Source organism: Armigeres subalbatus, chromosome 3 (assembly GCF_024139115.2).
Source record: "Armigeres subalbatus isolate Guangzhou_Male chromosome 3, GZ_Asu_2, whole genome shotgun sequence".
NCBI classification, from domain to species: Eukaryota; Metazoa; Arthropoda; class Insecta; order Diptera; family Culicidae; genus Armigeres; species Armigeres subalbatus.
In genome coordinates, this window is record NC_085141.1 from 63,586,960 (window position 1) to 63,608,550 (window position 21,591).

At 40.6% G+C, this 21,591-nt stretch overlaps 1 protein-coding gene across 1 annotated transcript in view; it reads left to right on the plus strand.

Annotated features, from left to right (window-relative positions):
• LOC134219863 (neuropeptide SIFamide receptor-like) overlaps positions 1–21,591 on the plus strand; it is a 110,841-nt gene that overhangs the window by 75,494 nt on the left and 13,756 nt on the right. The window contains exons 4-5 of the mRNA XM_062698752.1: positions 4,293–4,437; positions 4,697–4,808. Of these exons, the coding sequence (XP_062554736.1) occupies positions 4,293–4,437; positions 4,697–4,808 (257 nt within the window). The remainder of the gene's footprint in view (positions 1–4,292; positions 4,438–4,696; positions 4,809–21,591) is intronic.

The following is a 21,591-nucleotide window of genomic DNA, read 5'->3' on the forward strand; positions in this document are numbered from 1 at the left end:
TTCCCGGGCCCATCTTGATGAGCTCAGCTCCGATACCATCCTTACCAGCTGATTTATTGGTCTTTAGCTGTTGGATAGCATCCTTAACTTCCGTCAAGGTGGAGGCTGGTTGCCCTAGCAGCACACATATTCCACATAGGTTACTGCAACACATATGTGACCAGATTTTATCGCAATCAAGTTGCTGAAACCAGATTTGCCTGACATGTGCTGCTCGGGTGGCTTCCATCGTCCGCTGAACTGACGTAGTCATCTCTTCCGCTGCCTTGACTTTCACTGCCTGTACTCTCAGCGCCATTCAAATGTTCCTCGTAGTGCTGCTTCCACCTTTCGATCACCACACGTTCGTCCGTCAAGATGCTCCCATCCTTATCCCGGCACATTTCGGCTCGCGGCACGAAGCCTTTGCGGGATACGTTGAGCTTCTGGTAGAACTTGCGTGTTTCTTGAGAACGGCACAGCTGTTCCACCTCCTCGTACTCCGCTTCTTCCAGGCAGCGTTTCTTCTTCTGAAAAAGGCGGGTCTGCTGTCTCCGCTTCCGTCTATAACGTTCCACGTTCTGGCGGGTACCTTGCTGCGTCCTTCTCCTCCAGAATCTGTCTGCACTCTTCGTTGAACCAATTGTTCCGTCGACTTCGTCCCACATACCCGACGTTGTTCTCCGCTGCGTCGTTAATGGCTGCTTTGACTGTATTCCAGCAGTCCTCAAGAGTGGCCCCATCGAGCTCACCCTCTTCCGGCAACGCTGCCTCGAGATGCTGCGCGTATGCAGTGGCGACATCAGGCTGCTTCAGTCGCTCTAGATCGTACCGCGGCGGTCATCGGTACCGAACATTGTGGATGACGGATAGTTTTGGGCGCAGTTTAACCATCACCAGATAGTGGTCAGAGTCGATGTTAGCGCCACGATATGTCCTGACGTCGACAATGTCGGAGAAGTGCCGTCCATCAATCAGAACGATTTGTGGTAGATTTGTGATTCTGTCAGCAGTGGTGATCTCCAGGTGTACCGATACGGAAGGCTGTGTTGGAAGTAGGTGCTGCGAATGGCCATATTCTTGGAGGCGGCGAAATCAATTAGTCGTAGGCCGTTTTCGTTCGTCAGCCGGTGAGCGCTGAGCTTTCCAATAGTCGGTCTAAACTCCTCCTCTTGGCCAACCTGAGCGTTCAAATCTCCTATGATGATTTTGACGTCGTGGCTTGGACAACTGTCGTACTCACGTCCCAGCTGCGCGTAGAATGCGTCCTTATCATCATCAGTGCTTCCGGAGTGTGGGCTATGGACGTTGATTATGCTGAAGTTGAAGAACCGGCCTTTGATCCTCAACCTGCACATTCTTTCATTGATCAGCCACCACCCGATCACGCGCCTTTGCATATCGCCCATCACTATGAAAGCTGTTCCCAGCTCGTGTGTGTTGCCGCAGCTCTGGTAGATGGTATGATTACCTCTAAACGTTCGCACCATTGATCCATTCCAACAAACCTCCTGCAGCGCTACGATGCCAACAAGAGATATATCCCTCACGATTCAACGCTGCTTTTAACTGATCGATTATTTTGGAAAAATATGTTCTTTTCAGGGTTGGCCAAATTAGGCACTAAGTTGACCAAAACCGATGCACTTCCCCTATTCGATTTCTTCACGCACACATAAATTAACCCAAAATTTAAGTTGAAAAAACTTGAACTAGTGCCAGCGAAAGTGGTACATAAACCATTTTTGTCGATTTTGTGTTTTCTTACACCAACGGCTTCTGTTGGCAAAGATCTAGTAAAGTAATTTTTGATAACTAAATCTGGAGATATGTGCTTTTAAATTTCTGGTTTAGCGCCCTTCTAAATATTAAGCATAATCCAGCAATATTTTTTTCTCTTTTCGATTGCAAAATGGCTACAGACGCTACCGCAGCGATTAAATTCACTGTAGCAACCACCGCCGACAGCCATTACTGATGTTTACCATAATCAAATTTTCTGTTCCTGTAAAAAATATTCGTCACATACCCAGTGTCTTCCATTTTAAATATTGATCCTGAAAAGGACCGGTTCGGTTTATGGGCTTTGATACATATCCGCTGACGATTGTTACGAATGGCCACTCGATGTTTCACCACGATTTGCTGCACTACTGCACACTTGAGTACTGCTGATGAAGGCCACGTGATGATGAGTCTGCAGCAACACGCCGACGAGAACCACCGATATCAATGCTGGGACCACAACCCGCTGGACGCAACAGACTCCGACGACTACCACTGATGCCGATGCAGGGACCGCTGCTTTCTTGTATTCAATATAGTGATCCCAGCCTCTTTGTTAATCTTCAAGGGTGCGAATTTTATGTGCACTCTTTGCGAATAACGAAGGGGCGGAGCAAATGAGCTTACTTCATTAGATACTAGAAAGTAGCAACCCGCAAACAGCGCGCGCGAGCCAGTTCGTTCGAGATTCTTCGAAGAGCGATCCCAGTACCGACATCAGAGGTGTTCTCTCGCGTAATTGTCGGATGCTTGTAAATAATCGTGTGGACATCGGCAGCAACATCATAGCAGCAGTACTAAAGCGAAAATTTTCTCGAATACTGATTGGCGCGCTTAATCTGTCCTGTCCTGCTCTACAAAATTTTGTGGCATTGGGGTAAACCAAGGTCTTGCAGCTTAGTGCAATGAACATAACCACCTTTGCACGATTCCCCAGAAAGTTCTACGATTTGTGTCAAAATTTCAGCCCCATCCGCTCATACCGAACCGAGATATTGAATTTATTAGCGCTATGGACAATTGTTTTCCCATTGTGCAGTGCCTTACGGGTCATCACCGTATTCAAACATATAGTTGTTCAACCCAGGGACTTTGCTGTTTTTCAGCTGACCATTACCAATCTCCTCCTAAATTTCCTGGAGATCCGAAGCTGGGAAACGTATGTCATGCGCGTGTGCTCCCAGGTTAAATTGCATACAGAACATTACAGTTGGGAAAGGGGCTATAGAAGCACGTCGTCATTGGCAATAAACTGGCATAAAGGCTAGAAGAGATGAATAGCCTTGCGGGCAAAGGCATATGTTTGCTAATCCGGAGATGGCGAGATCGATTCTCGGTCCGGTCTAGAATGATTTCGGGTGGGAAACATTCTCGACTCCCTGGGCATAAGTGTGTATTAGAGTGATTCAAAATTTGACTTTTTTGCCCCCTCATGCTTAAACGATTGCATTTCCCATTTTAATAATCCTCCTAAATTTTTAGCAAATTTGGATGTAATTTGACTGTGTACACGTCATTTGAAGTTTGTATGGAAATTACTGTGAAAACTGCCCCTTATGTGAATCCGCTCCGTGATGGGGCACATGAACTCTTTAAATATAATCAACACATTGAGTACACAGAATACTTCTCAAGCTGAAAGGCAGTTGTTGTTGCGAAGCGATTTCTCGTTTTAAAGCAAAGTTATGAAGAAAACAAAAATGCTCATTATTGACTCAACAGACGGCCTGTTTCCTTGTAAAATTTCCTGTGTTGCCGATGTATGTACTCATATGTTTTTAGAGCTTGAAGGGAAGCATTGGGGAACGGTTTTCCATGAAAGTTACTGTTTTCATAGTATTTTTCATACAAACTTCAAAACGCGCGTGCGCTCACTCAAATAACATCCAAATCAGCTAAAAATTTAGGAGGATTATTAAAAAGGCAAATGCAATCGTTTAAGCATCGGGGGGCAAAAAAGTCAAAATTTGAATCACTCTAGTGTGTATCCATTGTACTTTTGCCACACAATGCAATGCCGGGCATAGAAAAGCTTTCAATTAATAACTGAGAAAATGCTAATAGAATACTAAGTTGAAAAGCAGATCAAGTTCCAGTTGTAATGTAGAGTCATTGAAGAAGAAGGAGATGAATGCGCAGGGAAAAAAATAATACAGTTCCTTCTTCTTATGTTCACTGGCTTTGCATCCCGCAACTGTGCCACCTCGCAGCTTAGTATGCATTAAGCACTTCCACAGCTATCCACTGTGACACTGTGAGGTTTTCAGTTCAAGTTACCATTTATATGTTTGTTAATATATCAAGAGGCAAACACAACAATACTTTACACCTCTGGGAAATCGAGGAAAAATGCCCACCCAAATATTTCCTAGACTGGGCCAAGAGTCGACCAATCCGCTGAGCAACGGAGAGCCCCTGACCCCTGTTCTCCCGCTATTATTATATGGAAAATTTATTCCACCAATTTCGCTATCCACGCACCGACGTTAATAAATTTACTTTTCCAACCTCTGCTCCTACCATTCTAGCTTGGATTCTGGGGGTGTTTTTCTGCAAAACCGTGTCCTATCTGCAGGGTGTCTCGGTGTCGGCATCGGTCAACACCCTGATGGCAATCTCGATCGAACGTTGCGTAGCCATCTCATTCCCCATCTCAGGCACCATCACAACTAGGTGAGTGTTATTCTAAATTACAGGTTTGAACCAGCACTGAGGTACACAAATGAGTTATGGTGAAATGCGCTTTCACAAAATAAAAGATTTTTATTCGTTCGGTATTTCTTGTACTCGAATGCCGTTGAGCGAAATCACCATAAGCCCTTATTTTTTAATTCATCGTTAGTATCCTTTTAGCTTACAAACTGCAAGAAAGATATATGTACCTATCCAATTTAGTAAATGGTCTATCTCATTGTTATTTATTTTATTTTAGGCAATACCGCATGATTGTCTTAGTCATCTGGATGATAGCACTCAGTATCAATTTGCCATGGCTGTTCGTATTCACGCTGAAACCGATAGGCATACCGGGAAGTTTGGCGCAAGTGAGTATCTCAACAATTTGAAAGACACCATGGCAATTGGGGTGGAAAAATGTAGTTGGGGTGGGAAAAACAGAATTGTGGTCGGGAAAGTGGTCATAGATCGAATTTTACTCACCCACCAATAACGAGCTACAACACACCGCCCAGGTTACACAAAAACCATCTTCTTTAACAAGGATGTAAGAATCTTGTTTTATACAGGTAATAAAGATAAAATACAAAGACCATTTGGTCTGAAACGACTGTGGAATTGCGTTTGCTGAACATACCTTCATCCGTTTGGTTATACACAATGTTTCCCGGATGTAGTGGAGGACCAAGAAATAATTTCAAAGCGATATCTAATAACACTCTGATTAAATTTTAGGATATGCACTAAATAAATTTCCAACTAAATAAACATGTTACTTTTTGATTTAAGAATGCTTTTAAAGTTATGTACTGCAAAAATATGCTGTTTCGTAGATTATAAATTTCATCACCATAAATCTCGGCGTAATTGGAAAATCAATTTGGATTGAATCGTTGGAGTTAAAGTAGAAGATAGTCAAGAGATCTATGCCAATGTTATTCCTAACCTCTAAACGATGGAGAACCATTTGTTAATACAAGCAGTCCCAGAGGATCTGAATAAAATTGGACCCTTAGACTTACATTGTTCAAATGTCTATAAAAGAATATATTCATTGATGCCCCCTCCTTGGGCTTATGTTGGTTTTTTTAATGTCGAGTACATAGGGGTTTGTAACCTTTTTATTATGGGATGTATAAAATACTAATGAAGGACTATGATTATGTAACGTCTCTTTTCAAAAAAGCGTTATTATGTGTTCTCTGTAATACACTTACTTTACTTACTTATGGATCCTGTACACCGGAGGTGCAAAGGGCCGACTTGAAAGATTTCCATCCTGAGCGTTGTCCAGCTATCGCTTTAACCTGTTGCCAGGTTAGAATTTAGTCGACTTCTTTCATTTCTTTATTGAGGCTTTGTAATACACCCAGGTTTTTTACACGGTTTGGTTTTAGTCGTTTGATACCCTCAGCGTCCATAAAACAATGTGTTAACCCCACGAAAAAATTAAAAAAAAAGCAACTCCGGAGACCCATAGTGTTATATACCAATCGACTCAACTCGACGAACTGAACACATGTCTGTCTATCCGTGTGTATGTATGTGTGTATGTGTGTGCACAGAAGCTAGGTAAAATATCAGACAACTTTTCATATAGTATTCCGTAACCAATTTTCTCGCAACAAGTTGCATTCGAAAGGTGGTAAAGTCTTGTAGATCACTATTGTATTTTGTGACGATCGGCCGTTGCGTTCACAAGTTATTAGGAAAATTGTTCAATGAACCATATAAGGTTGGTTTCTTGGCTAAATGCGAGAAAGGCAGTATCACTTTTCGGCGAATTAAGTTGGGTTTTGGACTACCCAATAACACAAAGTGAACCAGCCTGAAAAATTCATCCGATATTCGTTCAAAATCGGGCCATCTTAAAAAAACAGCAGTTTTTCGATTTTTGGTTTAAATTTTCAAAATACTTAGAGGCGTAAAAAAATAAAGGTTCTTCGGGAGAGTTGACCTTAAATAAAATAAAGAATAGATTGAGCGAAGAAATTGAGAAAAATAAATTTCTATTAAAATTAAAAACAAAAACCTTGATCCACCTAGCGGTGATGGTGCCTTTCTCGTGCAAATAAAAAGTTATATTTTGTCCATAACTTCCGAGCCCATAGTCCGATCTGGCCAATTTTCAATAGGAAACAATGATATAGAAGTCTGCGTCGAATGCAACTTGTTGCGAGCAAATCGGTTGAAAATAAGTGCTCAAAAAATGAGTGACACTTTTTTACGCGATTATTTCGTAAAACAAGTATTTTGTCCACAACTTCCGATCCCATAGTTCGATCTGGCCAATTTTCAATAGGAAACAATGGGATAGAAGTTTGCGTTGAATGCAACTTGTTGAGGATAAGAGCCGACCCAGCCCCACTTCCGATCCCGAATTTCTGTTGCTATCGGCCTCTGGTGACAACGACGATGGAGTTTGAGATCCAGTTGTGAGGCCACCAGGCCCGAATTATATACCGCAGGCATCTGTTAATGAACACCTGCAGCCGTTGAGTGTTCTCCACTGATACACACCATGTTTCGCTAGCGTATAACAGCACAGATTTCACGTTAGAGTTGAAAATTCGTATTTTGGTGCGTTCACTTATCTGCCTGTTTTTCCAGATATTTCTTAAACTCGCAAAGGCAGCCCTTGCTTTCTTGATCCGTGCGCCTATGTCGATCTTGGTACCGCCGTCTGACGCCATTTGGCTACCAAGATATTGGAAGCTTTCAACATTCTCCACTGGTTGCCCGGTTACTGTGAAACTGGAAGGAGTCACCGTGTTTACATTCAACGATTTGGTTTTGTTGACGTTGATGACTAAACCTGCCGAAGAGGAGCGCTCGGCAAGGTCGTTGAGCTTACTCTGCATATCAGAGTGCCGTTGCGCGAGGAGTGCAACATCATCAGCCAATTCGAAGTCGTTTGCTCCATGTGCTCCATGGTTATAGGCTGCTATAACAGCCCGCGGTTTGGTTCACGGTCAATCGCATCTACCAGAATCTCGTCGATTACGATGAGGAACAGTAACGGTGATAGAATACATCCTTGCCTCACACCAGCTACGACCCGGATAGGGTCGGACAAGACCCCATTGTGCAGCACTCTACACGAGAAGGCCTCGCACTGTGCCTCGATGAGACCGATGATTTTCTCAGGAACTCCCTTGCGTCTCAGGGCGCCCCACATATTCTCGTGTTTGAGACGGTCGAAAGCTTTTTCGTAGTCAATGAATACCAAGTAAAGGGACTCTTGGAATTCGTTGACCTGCTCCAGAATGATGCGGAGCGTGACAATATGGTCCACACAGGATCTTCCGGCACGGAATCCGGCTTGCTGCCGCCGGAGAGTTGCATCGATCTTCTCCTGAATCCGGGCAAGGATAATTTCGCACAGAACTTTGAGAACGGTACACAGCAACATAATGCCTCGCCAGTTATCGCATACAGTCAGGTCACCCTTTTTGGGCACCTTCACTAAGATACCTTGCATCCAGTCGACCGGGAAAGTTGCGGTGTCCCAGATATTACGAAATAAATGATGCAGTAGTTGAGCGGATGTCATGGGGTCAGCTTTGAGCATCTCGGCTGATATGCGATCGACCCCTGGGGCTTTATTCGATTTCATGCTTTGGATGGCTGTTTGAATCTCTAGCAGTGATGGAGCTTCGGTATTGACACGTGTTATACGTCGGATCCTAGGCAGATCATGCCGAGGTGGTGATGGCCTGGCTAGCACTTGAAAAAGTTGTTCGAAGTGCTCGAACTAGCGTTTCAGCTGGTCAGTTGGGTCGGTCAATAACTGATCATTCACGTCTTTCACAGGCATCGTTGCATTCATCTTCGCCCCGCTCAAGCGTCGTGAGATATCGTAGAGGAGGCGAATGTCCCCGGTTGCGGCGGCTCTCTCTCCTTCGTCGGCAAGAGAGTCTGCCCACTTAGCTCGCTTGTCCCGTCGACATGAGCGTTTTACTACCTTCTCAAGAGCCGCGTATCGTTGACGGGCTAAGACTTTGGCTCCTCTGGTTTTCGATCGCTCTATCGCGGCTTTGGCTTCTCTTCGCTCCTCTATCCTTCTCCAGGTCTCATCGGTGATCCATTGTTTTCTCTGGATGCGTAGTTCGCCCAGATTGTTCTCGCTGATGGTGATGAAGGCATTCTTGATGGCGGTCCATTGGTCTTCCACGCTGCCACCTTCCGGAATATCTGCAGCACGCGTCTCCAGTTCTTCAAGGAAGGACCGTTTCACCGTGGCATCTTCCAGTCGGCGTGTGTTGAATCGTCGTCCAACTCTTTCCTCCTGCCGACGAATCCGCGCAATGCGCAGGCGTATTTCGCCGATGAGGAGGTGATGATCAGACGGCACTACGTTTCTTCCGTACATCAAGAAGGCTCCGTTTCCATTTTCGGCTGATGCAGATGTGGTCGATTTGATTTTTTGTAAAGCCGTCACGGGAGACCCACGTGACCTTGTGAACCGGTCGATGAGGGAAGAGCGATCACCATGTCGTTATTACCACAAAATTCTGCGAACAGCTCTCCGTTTTCGCTCATTTCTCCGAGACCATGGCGTCCCATAATGCGCTCATGGTTCGAGTTGTCGGATCCGATCTTCGCATTGAAGTCGCCCAAACAGATCTTGATATCACCCTTCGGAATTCTATCTACGACGGCATTGAGCTGCCTGTAGAAGTTCTCTTTGTCTTGCAGATCGGCAGCATCGGTTGGCGCATAACATTGGATTATAGTAAGGTTTCGGACCCGTGTTCTAAATCTGGCAACGATTATCCTTTCACTTATAGGTTCCCACTTCATAAGCGCAGAGTGTGCCTGGGCGCTTAGTAGGAAGCCAACTTCTCGATGTCGGGGAGCGTGTTCACCTCGTAAACCAGAGTATAGCAGAACTTGTCCCGACGGCGCACAGAAGGACCAATCTTCAAAAAGACGGTCAAAAACCATTTTTTTTTTTCAAAATGATCCAAATCAATAACTTGAGTCATGGGTTGTTAGTAGAATACTTGACGATGATCTAAACATAGTTTTGAGTCATTTTGTTTGGGCGGATCTTACCTTTACAGTTAATACAAGTTGAGCATGTTGTCGATTTTTAATTCTGTTAAATCTTGTAACATTTATCTTACTGTTCATTATGTTGGCCACAACGTATACATCGCCCAAACCTATTATATTTGGCACCATTACAAAGTGTAGCCTTAAAACTAATAAAGCCACGCTTAAACGTTCGTAAATTAATTTTGATCGCGCAGAAAGTACTCGGGCTTTATTATGTATAAAATTATTATTGTATTATCTTCTTGCTGTATTCATTGTAAAATTCAAAAAACCCATCGATACCCATCAATGAAATTCACACCGAAGCTTCGTTTTTTTGTCAGGAATCCAATCCTGAAGAAATTAGGTTCCGCCACCCTCCGCCCGCTCAGTTATTTCGGTTTTACTGACGGTGGTCCTTTCGGTCTTGCCAATCAATTTTGATAAGTGCAGTAACGCACAATTTGTTTTTACTTCTCTTTCTAATTCTCATTTGCCCCAATGCAATGGTGTGACATCATGATGCATCAGCTTGAAATTGTCTAGGGGTCGTACACTGATTACGTGAGCATTTATTTTTTCTGGGGTTTTCGACTCCCCCTCCCTCATGTAAGATTTCTTTCAAACAAATGTTTTTTAACATGGTGCTTGAGAAAACGACAGAAGCCACCCCCTCTCCATAGGTGCTTACGCAATATGTGTACGCCCCCCTAGCACAATTTGTTGTTGTCTCACGCATACTGTTGCTAAGGAAATCCCACGTGATCATTAGTTCTTCAGGCTTCTGTGCTCTGATATTTTGAAACTATTGATAATGAAAGTAGGATAAACTATCAAGTAATGTTATGTCTAGTCGCAATGGATAATTTCGGGAGAGGATTTTATTTTATCCCTTACTTCTAATTTTCCAAACTTACTGTGTAAAAATATCATGAGTTTTACCGTAATATGAAGTAATTGCGCCTCTACAGCTTCACTTCGATTAAGGATATTAAGGATATTATTCCATATGTTTACAATTTCTAACAATAAAATAAATTTTTCCTTAGCCTTAGGCGGCTGAAATCGGTAATTAAATACCTGTGGAAATGCTCATAGAAAGAGAACTCTACATGGCGGTACCAGCCGTTGATATTTGATGGACACCACTTGGTACAAGCACGTTGTCTTAGAAAACTATAGCGTGCTTGCGACGACTGGTGCCCTACCTCTCGCTGCGATAGTTGTACTTTAGCTTACGGATCGTTGATGCCGAGAAGAGGAACCATCTATTCAATGAAAAATCACAATATGTGGCCTGCTAGACTATTTTATTCACTTCTAACATTTATGACCGTCTTTTTTGGGATTGGTCCCACTGTGCGGCGTTCTGTGTTCTCCAAAGTTTAGCCAACGGACTTCACTCAGTCCCAGGATCTCAAGCTTCATGCGGCGTGCCTCATTGGCAAGTTGTGCCAATTTACCCTGCTGGGCTAGGGTTAAGACGTTCCATGTTCCTATTCGTGTCCGTTGTTTCGCGCTAAGAGTCGTCGCCGTAAAATCAGTCCGTATTCTTTCATTATCGGATTCTCGAACAAATTGATGTTTCGGGAACAGTAGGTTGTTGGCCCAAGGTTCCCTATCCACCGGGATGGGGCTGCCATCTTAGGTATAGCTTCCGGGGAATAGCATTTCATACTCAGCCGCTGGATGCCAGGACAGACGCTGTTGGAGCCGCACCTCCTTGGTGAACAGACGCTCGGTCAGTCGGGTCAAATTTGTTTAAAGTCCCACCCAACACCAGGACTAGGCTAGTGCGCTTTGAGCGGCACACGGTCGCTTTGATAGGGCCTGCTTCCTAGACATCCTAGGCAGACCCCACAGGACGCACCCTCTCACTCTAGCTGATGTCAGAAGGACAACAGTGCCCAGGCTGCACTACCAGCTAAGTACGCAACCCTTAGCTGGCGGTCAATTGTCATCGGAAGACCCGTGGAAGCGTGAGTATTGGAACTTGTGAGGACCAGAGCTATGTTAGGCGCCCCTTCCCGGATGTCAACTCACCATTTCGCAGCCCATACATTGTATACGAGAAAGAGAAAAATCGAAAAAGTGCTGTTTTTCAAGATTGGCCCAATAGTCACCCGATTTTGAACGAACTTCGGGTGATTTTTTCAGGCCGGTTCAAACGTGCAGTATTTTTTCGATTTTTGTTTCCGATTTTTAAAATAGTTAGAGGCTTCAAAATATGGCTTCTTTGGAAAAGTTGACCTTAAACAAGCCAAAGAATCGACTGAGACAATAAAACGAGATATAATGTTTGACGGGAAAGGTCAATTCAGAACAGTTCCAACTCAAAAACCTTACAATCAGGTGACAGCATGATGAAAATGATTTGCTGTTTATTTCTATTATTACTGCTGTATATAAAATAATACATGCTGCGAGGGTGTTTTTGTGCGGTTATAAATTATAGCCACCAACAGCCCATTTAACCCTTTCAGGCCTACAGAGTCATATATGAACCCCACCAGAAAATGGATGAATAAAATTTCACGATGGATGAAAGTTCCTCTTTAGCCGTGTGGTAAGACGCGCGGCTACAAAGCAAGACCATGCTGAGGGTGGCTGGGTTCGATACCCGGTGCCGGTCTAGGCAATTTTCGGATTGGAAATTGTGTCGACTTCCCTGGGCATAAAAGTATCATCGTGTTAGCCTCATGGTATACAAATGCAAAAATGGCAACTTGGCTTAGAAACCTCGCAGTTAATAACTGTGGAAGTGCTTAATGAACACTAAGCTGCGAGGCGGCTCTGTCGCAGTGTGGGGATGTAATGCCAATAAGAAGAAGAAGAAGAAGAAGATGGATGAAAGTGAACACTGTCTTCAACAAAATTGCTTGAAATTAACTCTTCAATCAGGGAAATCTAACATGGGTGGTCAAGGCCTTACGACAACCTAGAACGTCATGCACACGGCGAAGTTAGGGAAAAGAAAATATTAGATATAATGGCAGCGGTTTATACTATTTCAAAATAAGATTTTCATTCAAATGTATCCTTATAGAGCTATCGTAATGTACAATAAACTATTTTTAATCTTCTTTGGACGTCATAGGCCATCCAAACTAATCTTAATTTCAGGACTTAAAATCTACTGCTGCAATAAGCAATTTTTCGTTACTCAAAGTTTATTAGAGTATTCAACCGTGTTCAATACATCTCACAGAAGGTGAGAAGAACACCTCATGATAGCTCTGGGATATTCTGGGTTATCCAAACTACTCTTGAGGTCGGGACTTGAGATCTACAGCTACTTTTTTCGGTACATTACACCTCCTGGGAGGTCAACGGATATTGTAAGATAGTTTTGAGATATTCTGGATAATCCAAACTGTCCTTGAGTTCGGCTCTTGAGTTCTACAGCTGCAAAAACATCGTTTTTCAGTATTCAAAGCTTCAATATGCATTTAATTATATTCATTACACCTCCTGTGGGCAGCAAGGACTATGTCCAAGGGCTTGACGATCCCTCCCCAGGCCATCTACGAGTTGTGGGGCTTGCCTAAGATGTGGTGGGGTTTGACAGTGGGCCCTGTTAAATTCCTATAAAAAGCTGCATGTATCCGCAAGTATGCCCCACCAAAGTGACCGTGTGCGCTCAAAGCGCACAAGCCACAGTCCTGGTGTTAGGTGGGACGCTGAACAGCCCTGACACGACGACCCTCCGACGAGACAGGAGGTTTGCGCAGGCCCAATAAGCTGCATGGAAAACCAATAATTACGAACAATATATGAGATAATACGACTCGATATAATCGGCAAAGACCTGAGCGACGAATAAAGAATCACCATTGGAAGCTTGAAACATGGAACTGCAAGTCGCTAGGTTTCGCAGATTGCGACAGGATGATCTACGATGAATTACATCTCCGAAACTTCGACGTCGTGGCGCTGCAGGAGATTTGCTGGAGAGGACAAAAAGTGTGGAAAAGCGGGCATCGAGCGGCTGCCTTCTTTACTATGTCTGACACTTGATTATGCATATGTACAACATGTGATAGATTTAGTTCGGAAAATGTATTGGAGGGTAACCGCCCCTTCGGTGGGCTTTGATCCCACGACCCCTGTTCGCATGACAGGTGCTTTCCCTACTAAACTACGAAGGACCTCCGTCGTCCACCGCAGCTTAGCGGGTACTGATGAATCCAAATTCCCAGCACCAGGTACCAGCCGATCTCTCGCAATGCATTTTCAGAACTAACTCTCTCACATGTATTTTTGTACACATGCCAACCAAGTAGGTTGAGTATTTAGTATTGTCCGGCTCGTACCTTCTACCAAAGCTGTGGCACCACCAAAAGCTGGGAACCGGCTTCATAGTGCTGGGTAAAATGAGCCAACGTGTGTTTGGGTAGCAGCCAATCAACGCAAAGATGTGCATGCTGAGGATTAAACGTGTACTGCCCACACGAAGGGAGACCCGAGCTACAGTTGGAGCAGACATACGACGGATGCCCACTGCGGGACGTCAAAAGTGTCCTCGGTGACATGAACGCATAGGTAGGAAGGGAGGAAATGTATAGACTGGTCATCGGACCGGATAGTCTGCACACCGTATCGAATGACAACGGCCAGCGATGCATAAACTTCGCAGTCTCCCGCGGAATGGTAGTCTGAAACACCTTCTTTCACCGCAAAAATATCCACAAGGCCACATGGAGATCACCTAATCAAGTAACAGAAAATCAAATCGACCACGTTCTAATCGACGGTAAATTCTTCTCCGACATCACGAATATCCGCACTTACCGCAGTGCGAATATTGACTCCGACCACTACCTCGTTGCAGTATGCCCACAGATAACAGACATCCAGGCTAGAACAAATTTTACTCAAAAAGCTGTATAAATCAAAGTACGTTAGAATACTGACTGTGGCAATACATTGTTTGGTGGCGCTAGGTGTCTATCATTGCGTCAAGCGTACTAGCTGTCATATTTCATCAAACAAACATTGCGCGCAAATGATACCGCCTCTTCCAGCTCGTGATAAATGTTGATGTTCATTTTTCAGGCACTATGGAACCAACAAGGTAAAAAAATATTTTTTGCAAAACACTTTTTCGTACCTTCAAACATTCTGATTCAATTGCCAAGTAGAGTTTCTGCTACTCAAGCCACTTCTCATATTGGTGAAAAATTATATGCTTATAATAGTTTTAACTACTGTCAAAGAGAGATAGTGTTCCAAAACAGTTATTCAGTTATATTCCTATACATAACTTGAATTGATGACCGGCATTGTTAAACCTGGCGTCAAGAACGAAGTCGATGAGGCCATGAATGAATTCAGCGCTTTCGAACGGAATGCAGAGCAGCAGGTTCGTTCGTCGGCCTCGTCCGATATGTAGTGGACTCTCGAGTGATAATTTGGATTTGTAAGTATTTTTCATATGATACTGAATTAATTTATCAAAAACATCCGTTTCATAAGTGAAGTGAAATGCGTTAGAATTCAATTTGATACATCATAATGTGGTTGTTCTTGCGTTCGGTCTTGTATTGTTGATTCTTGCTTTCGGTCTCGTATTGACGTTGGACTTACGTCTTTCTTTACTATACTGGGTGTCATTTAGATTTTTGGAAATCGAGAACGTTACGCTGGAAGGGAAGATTTTGAACGTTACTAGCGCCTTTATCTTACGATGGATTTTGAAGATTTATATATCAATCGACTCGGACACTCTCCAGCATTTTGCCTATTTCACTGAAACTTAAGATTATTAACGATAAGCTATTGAAAATTTCAATTCTTGTCAAAGCCAGCAAAAATTTCATATGTAACCAATCCCGTGCATTCCTAACACGGACATCAGAATGCGGTATGTCAGGTCCGTCGGAAGATTTTCTTTGTATATAAAAGAAGCAGTGCCTGCCGTGTGCGAGTTATCACATTTTGTGACAGCAGCGCGTACTGACGTGCTTTTAGCTCGCGCATTTTTCGTTTTGTTCGTTCGTTCGCTGTGTTCACCTACACAGCGATAGCATGCAGTCACCAGCGGTAGAACTGCCGGTGGGTCTGCGAATATGCATGAAAGAAGTGGGGGAATTTTTTGTCATTCTGTGCAATCGCCCATCGCATCGCTCGGATTTCGGTGGTGGATGAAGAAGAATAAAATTAGAGAGATTTGGTCTGCTCATTCAGGTGATTAGTTTCATAATTCAAATGATCCCGGGATGAGTACGAGTCATGTCATATGACTGACCATATGTTAAGTTGTGCTTGGTACTAAACGACATGTACATTAAAACATTTCTAATTTCATATAAAAAAAATCAACTACACTGATGAAAATAAAAATTTGATTAAAATAATTACTTTCATTTATTTGCAGAAGGTATTAGCAATTAAATATCCACAATCAGCAATAGTGTTAATATCCATTTTACATTAGAAAATTTTGCTGAATTACATGTTTTGAAAAAAGTCCGCAAAAAATAATTTCCAGAAGAATATTTAAATAAACTTTATCTTATACTTTGTTTTTTATTTGCTGAGAAATTGTATCATTAAACTTGACATAGACATGGAGTTTGGAATCCAAACATTATATAATTTTTCGTTGATGAATTAGCAGTATCTCCTCTATTCACACACCAAATTTTTTTCGCTGGAAACCAGCAAAATTTTGCTGGATTTTGCCGAGCTGTAAAACCAGCAATCCATCCAGCAAATTTTGATTTGCTGTTTTTCCAGCAAACATGAAAATGATAAAATGACAGGAACACAACTGTATTTTCAGCAATGTCGATTACGATTTGCTGGACGTTCAGTAAAATGAAAATCAAAATAATTTGCTGGTTTTCCAGCAATTTAATCTTAATAATACTAAAATATATGAACAATGTGAATCAAAAAGTGCATTAAATTCATAATATAACAATCATGAGAATGAGATAACTTCTCTCGACATGTATCAGTTAATGCAATCAAGATATTTAAAGAATTAAAATAGATTTTTTTTGCTTGTTCGACTGCTGATACATGTCGTAGAAAATATCCTCTTATTCCGATAATGTTTCAATTCACTCACAGCAGACAGTTTAGCTCAAATCGCTGATTTAATTCGTAGTTCGTCTCGTTCGTAGTCTAGCGTCTTATTAATGGAGTGCAGCTCCAGATGCCTTTTAATTAAATGAAGCAGATATGGCGGCCGCGCTCTTTTCGTGTGTTTCTTCTCTGACGCTGCTTGTCTTCAATTTGACAGATTACCACGGTTGCTGATTTTCCAGCAAAAACTTGACTTTTGTAGATTTGCTGGATTTCAGCAAACAAATCTATTGCTGGTTCAAAACCAGCAAACTGTTTTGCTGGAACGAAAAATAAAAATTTGGTGTGCAGGGTTGTTAATCGTTAATTTATCGTTATCGCCGATAAAGTTGATTGAGATCAACGTTATCGGTTGCTACGATAACGATGAATCAACTGATTTATTATCGTAGTTCGATAATTTAACGTAAGTTAACTCGATAATTTTGCGATAATGTGGTTACTAGATTACGCGAATAAAGTTGGTGTAAAATTTTGACAGAAGTCGAGAATGGAACAAATTGTTTGCAGCTGGTTGATCAGAGTTAATTTTGATTGAAGCAGGGCACTCTAAAATTATTGCTTAACGCATGCTGCTCTACGAAACGATGAGAAGTGAGGTGCTCTATTGGTGGTTAGCGTTTTTTTTTTCACTATGCAGCATAGATGTCATCGGAAATATATTGAGATCCAAGTTCTAGACATTTATTTGATGCAGCGATCTGTAGTGCTGCATTCCAGGCAGCACCAGTACCGAGTGAACATTCTCTCAACAGATTGGTGAGCTTACCACGTCACCTATGATTTGGTTAGACTAAGGAGTTTAGTCTAAACTGTGAGTCATAAAATATTAATATAACTGGGTGCTCCGGATCTTCAAAACAGATGTTTTGTTAATAATGAAAGATTAAACATAAGTATAGGTAGACATTGAAAATGCTCTCAGATTCTCTACTATGCAGAACTGCGACTCTGTAAGAACTTTAATGATTGAACGAAATAATGTTTTGGTCAATTCGGTGACCTCCTTGAATACCAATTTAATTCCAAGATTTAAAGGCGTTCTCGAATATTGTAAGGCGATACAATATTTTTAAAATAGATATTGCAAATCCAACTTATCAATATTTGCATTTCAAACTGTAGTACATGTTACAGTTAACTCGATAATTATCGATAAATCAACGAATACTCGATAACGATAACGTTAATTCAACGCTCATTTTATCGTCAACGAAGCATTATCGTAAAAGTGTTATCGTTATCGAAGTTGGCGTTAAATTAACGATGATAATTTATCGATTAACAACCCTGTCCTCTATTATAGTAGGGTCACTGCTCCTTGACTTGTTTCTTATTGTTGTGATTTTTTTTTCATCAATAAGCACGCGCATGGTAGCAAAAAGAAGCAACGAAATTGGTGCTGCATTTCTTTGTTTGGAAAACGGGACAATTCCCCCAAAATAGCACATTTTGCCCAAGTCTGAAAATTTTATAAATATAATTGTTTAACTTCAAATACTATCATCAATAAAAGATCTATAAATGCCCTACACTTGCTTGAGTAAATAAGGGCTTAATAGTTAGAAACAAAGCAATTCTTATTATGTATTTGATTATTAGTTCTATTTCCAGAAGTTTTGAATACACAAATTGCTAATAATTCAACACAGCATGGAAGTTGTCTTTCCAATATCAATACCTATAATCAAACTCTATAGACCCAAAAGTTAAAAGTTAAATGTAAATACGTTACGTTTATACAAGTCCTACGACTACTCGCGGTTATGTTGAAAACATTACCCATTGCTCGTTTTTTTTATCGTGCCCTTTATTTTCGCAGATATGACAGGCTTTTTTAGTGCTACAAACCAAGCAGCTTAATTAACGGAGAAATTAGTCTCATGTAGTTTCCTAGCATAAACCCGAATTTTTCATTTAGCGAAATTTATCTTCAATTCGTTGTCCTTCAAAGCTAGAGATATAGGTATCTCTCGAAAAACAACTTCACAGCAGGATCGCCAATTAAACATCGTCTATCAAATATTGACCTGTGCCAAGAATTAAGAACAGCTCCTCCAGCTTGTAAATGTGTGCTTCAAGATCTTCACTTTATGAAAACTTTTTATCACACGATGAGTAATACTCTAGATTCTAGAACATATTGTTATCTTTTGGACTCTGGTGTTGTCATTTCTGCCGATTCTAGGTTACCTTTGCAGTTGTGGCATCTAGAATAGGCGGAGGTTGGCGATTCTCCAGCATTAAAAAGTAATCGTCAAGATTCACCTTTATGGCTCAATCATTGGGTCCACAACCTCTTTATAAAGAGGTCTCTAGAGTTGAGGGAAAATGCGTGTAGCTATATAGGTTAATGGTCTACAATCTTCTTATGCATTGGCATTACATCCCCCACTGGGACATTACCGCCTCGTAGCTTAGTGTTCATTAAGCACCTCCACAGTTATTAACTGTGAGGTTTCTTAGTCAAGATACCATTTTTGAATTTGTATATCATGAGGCTAAACATGATGATACTTTTATACCCAGGAAGGACGAGAAAATTTCCTAGACTGGACCGGGATCGAGTTCTGCCACCCCCAGCATCGGCTTGCTTTGTAGCCGCGCATCTTACCGCACGGCTAAGGAATGGTCTACATTTATACAAATAGACTACTATGATTAAATTTTTTATTACAAGCTACTATGATGCATATCTACAACAGAAATAATACTCAATTAATCGATTTTCGGAGAATTTATTGTCGTGCATTATACTGCCATGAATCGCATATCTGTTCCATCTTTGCTAGGTTTCCTATTCATATGGGGACAAATATACGATCCACGGCAGTATATGCCTTCGGTGCATTTTATATCTAATGTTAGTTAACAATTATTGTGGCACTTTTTAGTTTTCAATATGTATTTAATTTGAAAAATAGTCAAAAAAAAAATAGGGGTTCTTTTGATAAGTGATGTTATTAATTGAGCCAATACACATTTTTGACGGGAAAGGTCGATTCTTATTTAATTATACTAAACTTGTAGCTTTTCTACAATTTCCGATTACATATTAGTATTGTGTTATTGACGCATTTTATTTGGTATTCCTGATACCTTGCTAATTTCCGCGCGTTTCTTGTCTTTGTATCTGGTGGCAGCACTGAAGGTTTGTATGATATGCTGCACGCTTGTATGTCGGTTAATTTTTGCTGTTTGGCGGGCTGGGTAGAAGTAGGGATCCTATATTAAGAGATGTGCGAATACTTTTCCAGATGATTTAGCAACGCTGTTACTTTCGTAAACAAACGCTGCCAGCACTTGCCGCAATGAAAAATGTTTAGGCTTGCACATGACTTTACATTCGAAGACACTTTTTGATTATTTTGTCTATCCTCTAGCAGTGCATTTTCGCTAAAATTAAAGAGCAATACGAATGAACACGATATAATGCATCAACTAGACTACTTTTACTTACGAAAGCAAAACAAATTGTTTATTCGATAAAACTTTTCATAAAATCTATTTCACCAAAATCACAATACCTTTCGATCTGCAACAATAACGATGTTCATTTGGCTCAGATTTTGACAGTTCACAATGCTCGATTGGCTCAAGATGGCCGCTTTTGCATATCTCTGAATGTAGGATCCCTAGGTAGAAGATGATGATGGCTTTAAAATGTTTACATTCAGCTGCGAATGCACAGTGTTTTATTTCGTCGTTTTCATGATCGAAATACAAAAACTCGAAAAGTGTTGATATTTGATATAGGGTTTGTTCACAGAAGTTTCAAGATATTTAAGAGCGCATCTTTCGATAAAAACAGTTTGATGATTAATCCCCCTAAAAGTGAGTTGAGAAAATTATTTTGCCACCAGAATGAGATAGACACATAGTATCTTCCGCAAAGTTGTAGCAAATTGTAATACGAGCAACTTTGCTGAACATGCCGAGTCTCTATCTCTTATATATAACAAACTTAATGCTATATCCGCACTACGATCGAATAACATGTTATTCGCGCTTTGGTGTTATTCGGCCAATAACATGTTTTTCGAAGGTAATATTCCCATACATTTCTGACAGCCGAATAACACATTTGAATAACATGTTATTGCGAATAACATGATACAACTGATCGAATTTGCTGCTCGACTGAAGGCCGAAGGCCCTGCGCATGTTTTCTTGCATTCAAGTGGTTGGTCATTTCACGTGTCCAATTGGATTATACGGCAATGTCATTTTTGATTTCCTATTCGTTTTCTATCGGATTCTACAATCAGCTGTGTAGTACAACGGAGCTGAAAATTGGCAAGGTATACTTCATGATGGACTGTTGCATTTAATATTCAATATTCAATATTTAATATTTAATGTATAATATTTAATATTCAATATTTAATATTTAATGTTTAATATTTAATATTCAATATTTAATATTTCATACTCAAAATTTGATATTTATATTAAATATAAAATATTGAAAATTAAAAATTGAATATTAAATTTTAAATATTGAATATCAAATTTTAAATATTAAATATTAAATAATCAATACTAAATATTAAGTATCAAATTTGAAAAATTAAATATTGAATATTAAATATTAAATATTCAATATTGAATATTAAATATTAAATAATTGATATTAAATATTAAATGTGTAATTAATATTGAATGTTAAATAATTAATATTAAATATGTAATTAATATTAAATGGTAATTAATAAATATTAAATATTAAATATTTAATATAAAATATTGAAAATTAAATATTAAATACTAAATATTAAATTTTAAATACTAAATATTCAATATTAAATATTAAATGTTCATTCGCTCAACATAATATGATCTGTAAATTTAATACAACAAAAGCTGTTGACAAATGTCTCATTTCAAATAAAAATATTTACAGGATTGGATGAAAAAAATACATGCATACATTTTTTAGAATTCCATTTTGATAAAATAAATTAAAATGCACATACATGTGGATCTTAACTACATATCTTCTAACTAAGGCCGTACACT